At 34.8% G+C, this 13,552-nt stretch overlaps 1 protein-coding gene across 11 annotated transcripts in view; it reads left to right on the top strand.

Moving 5' to 3' along the window:
- The window catches only part of OCA2 (OCA2 melanosomal transmembrane protein), a 279,191-nt gene that overhangs the window by 205,031 nt on the left and 60,608 nt on the right, over positions 1–13,552 (top strand). For all 11 annotated transcript variants that reach the window (XM_068545349.1, XM_068545344.1, XM_068545345.1 and 8 more), the window contains one exon: positions 3,224–3,351. In XM_068545349.1, the coding sequence (XP_068401450.1) occupies positions 3,224–3,351 (128 nt within the window). The remainder of the gene's footprint in view (positions 1–3,223; positions 3,352–13,552) is intronic.

Here is a 13,552-nt window from a genome sequence, read left to right as displayed (position 1 = left end):
CACAACTGAGTTCACATGCCACAACTAAGGAACCCACATGCTGCAACTAAGGAGCTGGTGAGCCACAACTAAGGAGCCCACAAGCTGCAACTAAGGAGCCTGCCTGCTGCAACTAAGACCCAGCACAACCAAATAAAAAATAAATTGTATATACAATATTTTTTGGTCTGACTTCTTTCATTCAGCATAATTATTATGAGATTTATCCATGTGGCAGTGTACATCAGTAGTCCATCCTTTTTATTGCTGAGTAGTATTCTATGGTTTGACTATGCCACAATTTGTACATCCATTCACCTATTGATGGACATTGGATAAGTTTGACTTGACTATGACAATGAAAACTGCAGTGAATATTTGTGTTCAATTGTTTGTATCATCATATACTTTAATTTCTCTTGGGATAATACCTAAAAGTGGAATGGTTGGAACATTTAGTGGATTTATGAATAACGTTTTTGAAAACTGCCAAACTGTTTCCCAAAGTGGTTATACCATCTTACAATTCCACCAGCAGTGTATGAGATTTCCAGTTCCTCCATATCCTTGTCAACACTTAGTTTGGTTGATCTTTTTGACTTTATACATTCTAAGGTACATAGTGAAATGTCATGTGGTTTTACTTTGCATTTCCCTGGTGACTAGTGATATTCAGCATCTTTTCATGTGCTTGTTTGCCATCCTTTTATCTTCTTTGGTGAGGTGTCTCTTCAAAATATTCCCCATTGTAATTGGGTTGTTTACTCATTTTTGAGTTTTGAGAATTCAGAAAATGCATTCTGGATATGAGTCCTAGATGATTTACAGATATTTTCTCCTAGTTCATGGCTTGTCTGCTTTTTCTTAACAGTTACTTGAAAAGCAGGAATTTATTATTTTGATAAAGTCCAATTTATGAAAATTTTCTTTTATGGATACATGCTTTTAGTGTATCTAAGAAAACTCCCCCAAGATCAAAGAAGTTTTTGCCTATGTTTATTCTAGAAGTTTTAAAGTTATAAATTTTACATTTAGGCCTATTGTCCATGTAGCTAACTTTTGTGTATGATTCAATAAACCGATCAAAGTAAAAAAAATTTTGCTTGTGAATATCCAATTGTTTCAGCACCATTTATGGAAAAAATTACAATTTCCTCACTGAACTATTGTTGAACTTTTCTTGCAAATCAGTTGATCTTTAACTTGTGGGTGTATTTCTGGACTCTCCATTCATCAGTTTGACTATATTTATGTAATACTACACTGTTTTGATTACCATAGCTTTATAATAAGTCTTGAAGTGAGGTAATGTATGTTCTCCAATTTTGTCCTTCTTTTTCAAGATTGTATTGGCTATTCTAGGTCATTTGAATTTCCATATGAATTCTGGTATTTCTACAAAATATTCTTAGGGAAAACTAAAGGAGACCTTAATATATGGAGACATATACCACATTCATAGATAAGAAGACCGTATATTGTTAAAATGCCAGTTCTTCCCAAAATAATCTATACATGGTCCCTCAAATGTGTCCACATTCTAATTCGTGATGTTAATACCTGTGTATGTTATGTTACATGATAGACGGGACTTTGCAGGTGAAAGTAAGGTTACAAACCTTAAAATAGGGAAATTTTCCTGGATTATCCAGGTGTGCCCAGTGTAATGACATAGGCCCTTAAAATGGAAGTGGAAAAGAGGAGAGTCAGTTAGAGAGATGCAACAGAAGAAGAAACAGGAGAGATTTGAATTGTGAGAGTGACCTGACTTGACCCACCATTGCTGGCTTTGAAGATAGAGGAAAGGGGTTATGAGCTAGGGAATGTGGGTGGCCTCTAGAAGCTGAGAACAACTCCTGGGTGTCAGCAAGTGAGGAATTGGGGACCTCAGTTTGAACTGAATTATGTCTACAACCCAAATAAGCAGGGAAACAGTTTTTGTCCTTAAGCCTCCAGATAGGAATGCAGCCCTGCCAACACCTTACCTTTGTTTTGAAGCTCTAACTAGAGACCCAACAAAGCTCATCGTACTTCTGACCTATGAAAACTGTGATATAATAAGGAGGTGCTATTTCAAGCCACTACATTTGTAGTAATTTGTTATGGCAGCTATAGAAAACTAGTACTCTTTTTGTGCCTGTATAATCTATAGCCATATCACTGATCTTATTCTTGATATTAGCATTTTTCCCCTTTGTCTTTTTGTCCTATTTAGACTGGCTAAGGTTTATCAATCTTCTTGATCTTCTAAAAGAACCAAGTTTTGGTATCATTGCTTTTCTCTAATATTTTTCTATTTTCTATTTCATTTATTTCTGATCCAGCTCATTTTTATTCTACTTATTTTGAATTTTATTTGCTCTACTCAGAAAAAAATTTGTTCAGCTTAGTTGAACAAAAACTTCACAAAAGGACATGTATGGATGACAGATAAGTACACGAAAAGATGCTCAACATCATTAGACACTAGGGAAATACAATTTGAAATCACAATGAGATACCATTTCATACCCACTGGAATGTCAAAAATCAAAAAAGCTAAGTGTTGAAAATGTGGAGAAACTGGAATTCTCATATACTAGTGGTGGGATTGTAAAATGTTACAACCATTTTGGGAAACAGTCTCACAGTTTCTTAAAACATAAATATTCCATAATACTAGCCTATTATATGATCCAACCATTCCATTCCTAGATATTGACCCAAGGGAACTGAAAGCATAATGTACATATAGATAATTTATATGAAAGCTCATAGCACATTCATTTGTAATAGCCAAACACTGGAAGCAGTGCAAATGTCCATCAAGGTGAATGAGTATGTGCATTGTGGCATAGCCATACTATGCCATACTAAACAATAAAGAAGAATGACTATTGGTCCACACACCAACACTGAAGAATCTTAAAATAACTGTGCTGAATGGAAGCAGATAAAAAATACATACTATATGACTGCATTTAAGAAAAGAGATGAATGGTCTCCTGGGGGTGGGGTCTGGTGACAGGAAGCGGGAGAGGGAGAAAAGAACATGGGCATGAGTAAACTGCTGGGGTGGTGGATATATTCATTACCCTGCTTGTTGTGTTGGTTTCTTTGGTACGCAAAATACAAATTGTACGTTTTAAGCATGTTCAGTTTGCAGAATATCAATTATCTTCAATTTAAGAAAGCAATCCGAAGATGAAGAATTCGTGTTTTAACAATTGAACTACATCTGTAACTGTGTTTATTTGTTTTTCAGGGTGGATTGCTATTCTGGGTGCCATCTGGTTGCTAATTTTAGCTGATATCCATGATTTTGAGATAATTCTACACAGAGTAGAATGGGCAACCCTTCTATTCTTTGCAGCACTCTTTGTTCTTATGGAGGTAAGACTTTAGTTGAACTTTTGCAATATGATCTTGTCTGATTTTCAGATTTCACATTTTGTTTAGTGAATGAAGAAAGCCCAAAGTCTGTAAGTCTTTCTACATATTCACTAAGTGGAAAATTATGGGGGTTGAAATTAGACTATTTTAAGTTAAACCAAATTTTATCTCAGGCACCTAAATATTATTTAATAAATTGATTTATTTGGTTGCTGTTTTTTTTCTTGAATAACATTTGTGGTTTGTAAACTTGTTCTAATTTCATTTGTTACAAAGTGCAATAGTATTTACTCTAATTTTGGGGCAAAATGACTTGTTACAGAAAGTTTACAGGGAAATGTTATCTTGATGATCTATTGCATTTTGTGTAATATTTAAGTAAATATTCTGTTATGATGGAAAAGACTACATCAAAGAAAATAATGAATAATATGTGTTGTTTTATTTAGTTATAATTGTTGTTACAAAATTATTCACAATAATTTTTAGTCTTTAGACTTGATTTATAAACTTCTGTCCTCCTCAAATGCAAAGCTTTACTGATGTACAAGACTACTACTCCCCAAAGGATCCAAATGTTTCCATTAATTATCTTAATTAATTACCTTAATTTATTGATGACAGATCCATTCAATATTCATTATTCTCTTGATTCAGACTTTGGCTTTTTTTTTTCAACTTTTTAAAAACAGGTCCCTTGAATCATTGAAATCTATGTCTTTAACTCATAATGGATTGCACAGATGTAATCAAATGACTCATATAGGCCCTCCAAATATGTCAGGGAGTCATGAATCATATTGTACTTCATCAGTTTCCTACTCAAAAACTTCACCTTTTCTATTCTGAGTCTTCTTTACACACAGAATATGAGGACTACTGGGGGGAAAATTCTGGTTACTGTTACATGATTGGCTTTTGAGAGTCCCTGCCTCAATTACATGTTTATTCAAGGTGTAAATTGCTATCTCATCTGGGTTTTTGGCATATTGTTCTCAATGGCATATACTTCTCTTTGTCTTGATGGGATAAACACTGGAAGTTTTAAAGCAACTTAAGATATAATTTATATATCATAAAATTCACTCATTTTAACTTTACAGTTTAATGATTTTTAGTAAATTTTGAACGTTTTATCCCTATGACCCTCACGCCCATTTATAGTCAATTCTAGCTCTTAACTCCAGCTCTAGGCAATCACTAATCTTTTTTCTATGTATTGATATGCCTTTTCTGTACATTTCATCTAAAAGGAATCCTATACTGTGTACCATTTTCTGTCTGGTTTCTTTAAATTAGAATAATGATGTTGAGGTTCATCCATGTTCTGGTATATATCTTAGTCTCATTTTGTTTTATTGCTGAATAGCATTCCACTATATGGATATACCATATTTTATTTACCTATTTTCATAAACATCTGTGTATATTTGTGTATGTCTTTATGTGGACATGTTTTCATTTCTTTTAGGTATATGTTAGGTCTTATCATAAGTTTAGATTCTTAAGAAACTGCCTGGGACTTTCCTGGTGGTCAGGGAACTAAGATCCCACATGCTGCAGAGCAACTAAGCCCAAGCACCACAACTACTGAGCCCAAGCACTCTAAAGCCCATGCGCCACAACTACTGAGCCCGCATGCTACAGCTCCTGAGCCTGCATGCTCTGAAGCCCTCATACCACAGCTAGAGAGGCTGCACGCCTCAACTACTGAGCCTGCGTGCTCTAGAGCCTGCACGCCACAACTAGAGAGAAGCCCATGCGCTGCAACAAAGAGACCGCATGCTGCAATAAAAGATTCTGCATACCACAATGAAGATCCCACGTGCTGCAGCTAAGACTCGATGCAGCCAAATAATAAATAAATAAATATTTTTAAAAAACTGCCAAAATGTTTTCCACAGTGGCTGTACCATTTTACATTCCTATCAGTAATGTAGTAGATTCCAGTTTCTTTATATCCTCTCTGTCACATAATGCCATTCTTTTTGATTATAGACATTCTAGTAGGTGTGAAAAGGTATTTAATTTTTTAAAAAGCAAATATGGGGAAAAGTCCATTTGAACCATGGTTTTCTCTGGATATATGCCCAGTAGTGGGATTGCTGGATCATATAGTAATTCTATTTTTAGTTTTTTAAGGAACCTCCATACTGTTCTCCATAGTAGCTGCACCAGTTTACACCAACAGTGTAGGAAGGCTCCCTTTTCTCCACACCCTCTCCAGCATTTATTTTTTGTAGACTTCTTGATGATGGCCATTCTGACTGGTGCAAGGTGATATCTGGTAATTTTGATTTGCATTTCTCTAATAATTAGCTATGTTGAGCATCTTTTCATGTGTCTCTTGGCCATCTGTATGTCTTCTTTGGAGAAATGTCTCTTTAGGTCTTCTGCCCATTTTTTCAGTGGGTCGTTTGTTTTTCTGATATTGAGCCACATGAGCTGTTTGTAAATTTTGGAGATTATTCCCTTGTCTGTTGCATCATTTGCAGATATTTTCTCCCACTCTGTGGGTTATCTCACAGAATGGGAGAAAAGCTTTGCTGTGCAAAAGATTTTAAGTTTCATTAGGTCCCATTTGTTTATTTTTTATTTTATTTCCATTACTCTAAGAGGTGGGTCATAAAGGATCTTGCTGTGATTTATGTCATAGAGTGTTCTGCCTATGTTTTCCTCTAAGAGTTTTATAGTGTCTGGCTTTATGTTTAGGTCTTTGATTTATTTTTGTGTATGGTGTTAGGAAGTGTTCTAATATCATTCTTGTACATGTAGCTGTCCAGTTTTCCCAGCACCACTTATTGAAGAGGTTATCTTTTCTCCATTGTATATTCTTGCCTCCTTTGTCAAAGATAAGGTGACCATACACCATATGTGCATGGGTTTATCTCTGTGTTTTTCTATCCTGTTCCATTGATCTATATTTCTGTTTTTGTGCCAGTACTATACTGTTTTCATGACTGTTGCTTTGTAGTATAGTCTGAAGTCAGGGAGCCTGATTCCTTCAGCTCCGTTTTTCTTTCTCAAGATTGCTTTGGCTATTTGGGGTCTTTTGTGTCTCCATATAAATTTAGAAAATGTTTGTTTTAGTTCTGTGAAAAATGCCATTGGTGATTTGATAGGGATTGTATTGGATAGTATAGTCATTTTGACAATATTGATTCTTCCAACACAAGAGCATGATATATCGTTCCATCTGTTTGTCATCGTCGACTTCTTTCATCAGCGTCTTACAGTTTTTGGAGTACAGGTTTTTTGCCTCCTTAGGTAGTATATAAAAGTTATAAATGTCTGTTATATTTTTTGATGCTATTTTGAATACAATTGTTTTCTTAACTTTATTCTGATTGTATGTTAACATTACATAGAGATACAATTGATTTTTTAATATTAACACTGTGTCCTGTGACCTTGCTGAACCCATTTATTAGTCTAGTAGCTGTTTAGAATTTTCTTTCATGTCATCTGCAAATAAAGACATTTTAATTTCTTTTCAGATTGGAATGCCTTTAACTAGCTCACACTCTCTTCCTCTCTCTCCTCCAAATACCCTCCTTTTCCCTTCTTTTTCTTTTTTTCCTGTCTTGTTGGCCAGAACCTCTAGTTTAATGTTGAAGTGATGAGTATTGACATTCATACCTTATTTCTGATCTTAGGGGAAATGTATTCAGTTCTTCACCATTATGCATAATGTTAGTTATAGGTTTTTTTTAATAGATATCCTTTATTAGGTTGATAAAGTTAGGATATATTCCTAGTTTGTTGTGAAATTTTATCAGTAATGTATATTGGATTTTGTCAAATGTTTTATCTGTATCTATTAAGATGACCATATGATTTTTAACATTGAAAAATGTTACTACATTACTAATTTTCTACTGGTATACTACATTGACTGATTTTCAGCTGTTAAATCTACATTGCATTCCGGAAGTAAATCTCACTTCGTCATGGTGTATAATAAGTTATTGAGTTCAGATTACTATTATTTTGTTGAGAATTTTTTCATCTACATTCATGTGGGATATTGGTCTACATTATTATTTTTATGTGATGTTTTGTCTGGATTTGGTATGAGCATAACACTGAAAGAGTATAACAGAATGAGTTCAGAAGTATTCTTTGTAGAAGAATTTGTGAAGGGCTGTTTTTAAATATTCAATAAAAGTTTCCAGTGAAGCCATCTGGGCCTGGAATTTAAATTGTGGGAAGGTTTTGTGTTTGTTTGATTTTACTAATTCCATTTCTTCGGCCTATTCAGGTATGATATTTCTTCTTGAGTAAATTTTACTAACTTTTGTCTTCTATGAACTTGTCTATTTCATCCAAGTTTTCTTATTTTTTGGCATAAGTTGTTTATAATATTGCCTCTAATACTTTTTATTTCTGTGAAGTCATTCGTGATATTCCCTTTTCCATTTCTGATTTTGGTGATTTGTGTCTTCTGTCTGCTTTCTTGATTAGTCTAAGTAAAGTTAGAAAATTTTTTTGATCTTTAAAAAAGGAAAATTTTATTTCATTAATTTTCCCTTTTTTCCATATTAAATCGTTGGATAAACTCTTACATTGGAAATATGTTCTTTTTTTTTTTTTTTTTTAAGCTGGGAATCCTTATAGACCCTAGTTTCTAAGATTTAGTTCGTACTGCATTTCGTCTAAAAATGTCTATTCTCTCAGTGACAAAGATATTTTGTTTTCATTATCGTCCTCTTCTTCCCTTATAGATGTGTATGTTCTTAAAATGCCCAGCCTTTAAAAACTTTCTCAGGTTACTCAACTAGCCAGAAGAAAATCAACTTCCAACAAGCTTCTTTTTACTGAATTCTCGGTTCCTGGTTTCTTCTTGCTCCCTTTGACACCTGGGTCTTCTTATTTTATTTTATTATTATTATTTTTAACATCTTTATTGGAGTATAATTGCTTTACAATGGTGTGTTAGTTTCTGCTTTATAACAAAGTGAATCAGCTTTACATTTACATATATCCCCATATCTCCTCCCTCTTGTGTCTCCCTCCCACCCTCCCTATCCCACCCCTCTAGGTGGTCACAAAGCACCGAGCTGATCTCCCTGTGCTATGTGCCTGCTTACTTCCCACTAGCTAGCTATTTTACATTTGGTAGTGTATATATGTCCATGCCACCCTTTCACTTCATCCCAGCTTACACTTCCCTCTCCCTGTGTCCTCAAGTCCATTCTCTATGTCTGCGTCTTTATTCCTGTCCTGCCCCTAGGTTCTTCAGAACCTGTTTTTTAGATTCCATATATATATATAATACATGTTAATATACGGTATTTGTTTTTCTCTTTCTGACTTATTTCACTCTATGACAGACTCTAGGCCCATCCACCTCATTACAAATAACTCAATTTCATTTCTTTTTTTTTTTTTTAACATCTTTATTGAAGTATAATTGCCTTACAATGGTGTGTTAGCTTCTGCTTTATAACAAAGTGAATCAGTTATACATATACAATATGTTCCCATTTCTCTTCCCTCTTGCATCTCCCTCCCTCCCACCCTCCCCATCCCACCCCTCTAGGTGGTCACAAAGCACCGAGCTGATCTCCCTGTGCTATGCGGCTGCTTCCCACTAGTTATCTATTTTACATTTGGTAGTGTATATATGTCCATGACACTCTCTTACCCTGTCACATCTCACCCCACCCCCTCTCCATATCCTCAAGTCCATTCTCTAGTAGGTCTGTGTCTTTATTCCCGTCTTGCCACTAGGTTCTTCATGGCCTTTTTTTTTTTTTCCTTAGATTCCGTATATATGTGTTAGCATACTGTATTTGTTTTTCTCTTTCTGACTTACTTCACTCTGTATGACAGACTCTAACTCCATCCACCTCATTACAAATACCTCCATTTCATTTCTTTTTATGGCTGAGTAATATTCCATTGTATATATGTGCCACATCTTCTTTATCCATTCATCTATCGATGGACACTTAGGTTGCTTCCATGTCCTGCCCAATGTAAATAGAGATGCAGTGAGCATTGTGGTACATGACTCTTTTTGAATTATGCTTTTCTCAAGGTATATGTCCAGTAGTGGGATTGCTGGGTCATATGGTAGTTCTATTTTTAGTTTTTAAGGAACCACCATACTGTTCTCCATAGTGGCTGTATCAATTTACATTCCCAGCAACAGTGCAAGCAGGTTCCCTTTTCTCCACACCCTCTGCAGCATTTATTGTTTCTAGATTTCTTAATGATGCCCATTCTGACTGGTGTGAGGTGATACCTCATTGTAATTTTGATTAGAATTTCTCTAATGATTAGTGATGTTGAACATCCTTTCATGTGTTTGTTGGCAATCTGTATATCTTCTTTGGAGAAATGTCTAATTAGGTCTTCTGCCCATTTTTAGATTGAGTTGATTGTTCTTTTGATATTGAGCTGCATGAGCTGCTTGTAAATTCTGGAGATTAATCCTGTGTCAGTTGCTTCATTTGCAAATATTTTCTCCCATCTCTGGGTTGTCTTGTTTATGATTTCCTTTGTTGTTCAAAAGCTTTTAAGTTTCATTAGGTCCCATTTGTTTATTTTTGTTTTTATTTCCATTACTCTAGGAGGTGGGTCAAAAAGGATCTTGCTGTGATTTATGTCATAGTGTGTTCTACCTATGTTTTCCTCTAACAGTTTTATAGTGTCTGGCCTTACATTTAGGTCTTTAATCCATTTTGAGTTTATTTTTGTGTATGGTGTTAGGGAGTGTTCTAATTTCATTCTTTTACATGTAGCTGTCCAGTTTTCCCAGCACCACTTATTGAAGAGGCTGTCTTTTCTCCATTGTATATTCCTGCATCCTTTATCAAAAATAAGGTGACCATATGTGTGTGGGTTTATCTCTGGGCTTTCTATCCTGTTCCATTGATCTATATTTCTGTTTTTGTGTCAGTACCATACTGTCTTGATTACTGTAGATTTGTAGTATAGTCTGAAGTCAGGGAGCCTAATTCCTCCAGCTCCGTTTTTCTTTCTCAAGATTGCTTTGGATATTAGCAGTCTTTTGTGTTTCCATACAAATTGTGAAATTTTCTGTTCTAGTTCTGTGAAAAATGCCCTTGGTAGTTTGATAGGGATGGCATTGAATCTGTAGATTGCTTTGGGTAGTAGAGTCATTTTCACAATGTTGATTTTTCCAATTCAAGAACATGTAATATCTCTCCATCTGTTTGTATCATCTTTAATTTCTTTCATCAGTGTCTTATAGTTTTCTGTATACAGGTCTTTTTTTCTCCTTAGGTAGGTTTATTCCTAGGTATTTTATTCTTTTTGTTGCAGTGGTAAATGGGAGTGTTTCCTTAATTTCTCTTTCAAATTTTTCATCATTAGTGTATAGGAATGCAAGAGATTTCTGTGCATTAATTTTGTATCCTACTACTTTACCAAATTCACTGATTAGCTCTAGTAGTTTTCTGGTAGCATCTTTAGGATTCTCTATGTATAGTATCATGTCATCTGCAAACAGTGACAGTTTTACTTCTTCTTTTCTGATTTGGATTCCTTTTATTTCTTTTTCTTCTCTGATTGCTGTGGCTAAAACTTCCAAAACTATGTTGAATAGTAGTGTTGAGAGTGGGCAACCTTGTCTTGTTCCTGATCTTAGTGGAAATGGTTTCTCTTTTTCTCCATTGAGCATGATGTTGGCTGTGGGTGTGTCATATATGGCCTTTATTATGTTGAGGTAAGTTCCCTCTATGCCTACTTTCTGCAGGGTTTTTATCATAAATGGGTGTTGAATTTTGTCAAAAGCTTTTTCTGCATCTATTGAGATGATCATATGGTTTTTATCCTTCAGTTTGTTAATATGGTGTATCACATTGATTGATTTGCATACATTGAAGAATCCTTGCATTCCTTGGATAAACCCCACTTGATCATGGTGTATGATCCTTTTAATGTGCTGTTTGTTTCTGTTTGCTAGTATTTTGTTGAGGATTTTTGCAGCTATGTTCATCAGTGGTATTGGCCTGTAGTTTTCTTTTTTTGTGACATCTTTGTCTGGTTTGTGTATCAGGGTGATGGTGGTCTAGTAGAATGAGTTTGGGAGTATTCCTCCCTCTGCTATATTTTGGAAGAGTTTGACAAGGATGGGTGTTAGCTCTTCTCTAAATATTTGATAGAATTCACCTGTGAATCCATCTGGTCCTGAGCTTTTCTTTGTGGGAAGATTTTTAATTACTGTTTCAATTTCCGTGTTTGGGATTGGTGTCTTTATATTTTCTATTTCTTCCTGGGTCAGTCTCGGAAGGTTGTGCTTTTCTAAGAATTTGTCCATTTCTTCCAGGTTGTTCATTTTATTGGCATATAGGTCTTGTAGTAGTCTCTCATGATCCTTTGTATTATTGCAGTTTCAGTTATTACTTCTCCTTTTTCATTTCTAATTCTATTGATTTTAGTCTTCTCCCTTTTTTTCTTGATGAGTCTGGCTAATGGTTTATCAATTTTGTTTATCTTCTCAAGAACCAGCTTTTAGTTTTATTGACCTTTGCTATCATTTCATTCATTTCTTTTTCATGTATTTCTGATCTGATCTTTATGATTTCTTTCCTTCTGCTAACTTTGGGGTTTTTGTTCTTCTTTCTCTAAATGCTTTAGGTGTAAGGTTAAGTTGTTTTTTGAGATGTATCTTGTTTCTTGTGGTAGAATTGTATTGCTATACACTTCCCTCTTAAAACTGCTTTTGCTGTGTCCCATAGGTTTTTGGTCGTCATGTTTTCAAAGTCATTTGTTTCTAGGTATTTTCTGATTTCCTCTTTCATTTCTTCAGTTATCTCTTGGTTATTTAGTAGTGTATTCTTTAACCTCCATTTGTTTGTATTTTTTACAGTTTTTTTCCTGTAATTGATTTCTAGTCTCATAGTGTTGTGGTTGGAAAAGATACTGGATACAATTTCAATTTTCGTATGTATACCAAGGCTTGATTTATGACCCAAGATGTGATATATCGTGGAGAATGCTCCATGAGCACTTGAGAAGAAATTGTATTCTGTTGTTTTTGGATGGAATGTCCTATAAATATCTATTAAGCCCATCTTGTTTAATGTATCATTTAAAGCTTGCATTTCCTTATTTATTTTCATATTGGGTGATCTGTCCGTTGGTGAAAGTGGGTTGTTAAATTCCCCTACTATGATTGTGTCACTGTCAGTTTCCCCTTTTATGGCTGTTAGCATTTTCCTTATGTATTGAAGTACTCCTATGTTGGGTCCATAAATATTTACAATTGTTATATCTTCTTCTTGGATTGATCCCTCAAACATTATGTAGTTTCCTTCTTTGTCTCATCATAGTCTTTATTTTAAAGTCTATTTTGTCTGATATGAGAATTGCTAGTCCAACTTTCTTTTGATTTCCATTTGCATGGAATATATTTTTCCATCCCCTCATTTTCAATCTGTATGTTTCCCTAGGTCTGAAGTGGGTCTGTTGTAGACAGCATATATACAGGTCCTGTTTTTGTATCCATTCAGCCAGTCTATATCTTTTGGTTGGAGCATTTAATCCATTTTCATTTAAGGTAATTATCAATATGTATGTTCCTATTACCTTTTTCTTAATTGGTTTGGGTTTGTTATTGTAGGTCTTTTCCTTCTTTTGTGTTTCCTGCCTAGAGATGTTCCTTTAGCATTTGTTGTAAAGCTGGTTTGGTGGTGCTGACTTCTCTTAGCTTTTGCTTGTCTGTAAATGTTTTAATTTCTCCATTGAATCTGAATGAGATCCTTGCTGGGTAGAGTAATCTTGCTTGTAGGTTCTTCCCTTTCATCTCTTTAAATATGTCCTGCCATTCCCTTCTGGCTTGCAGAATTTCTGCTGAAAGATCAGTTGTTAACCTTATGGGGATTCCCTTTTATGTTATTTGTTGCTTTTCTCTTGCTGCTTTTAATATTTTTTCTTTGTATTTAATTTTTGATAGTTTGATTAATGTGTGTCTTCACGTGTTTCTCCTTGGATTTATCCTGTATGGGACTCTGTGTGCTTCCTGGACTTGCTTGACTATTTCCTTTCCCATATTAAGGACGTTTTCCACTATAATCTCTTCAAATATTTTCTCAGTCCCTTTTTTTTCCTCTTCTTCTGGGAACCCTATAATTCGTATGTTGGTGTGTTTAATGTTGTCCCAGATGTCTCTGAGGCTGTCCACAATTCTTTTCATTCTTTTTTCTTTATTCTACTCTGCAGTAGTTAG

This window comes from Eschrichtius robustus, chromosome 5, assembly GCF_028021215.1.
Source record: "Eschrichtius robustus isolate mEscRob2 chromosome 5, mEscRob2.pri, whole genome shotgun sequence".
Taxonomy (NCBI): domain Eukaryota; kingdom Metazoa; phylum Chordata; class Mammalia; order Artiodactyla; family Eschrichtiidae; genus Eschrichtius; species Eschrichtius robustus.
This window is presented reverse-complemented; position numbering and strand designations above follow the sequence as displayed.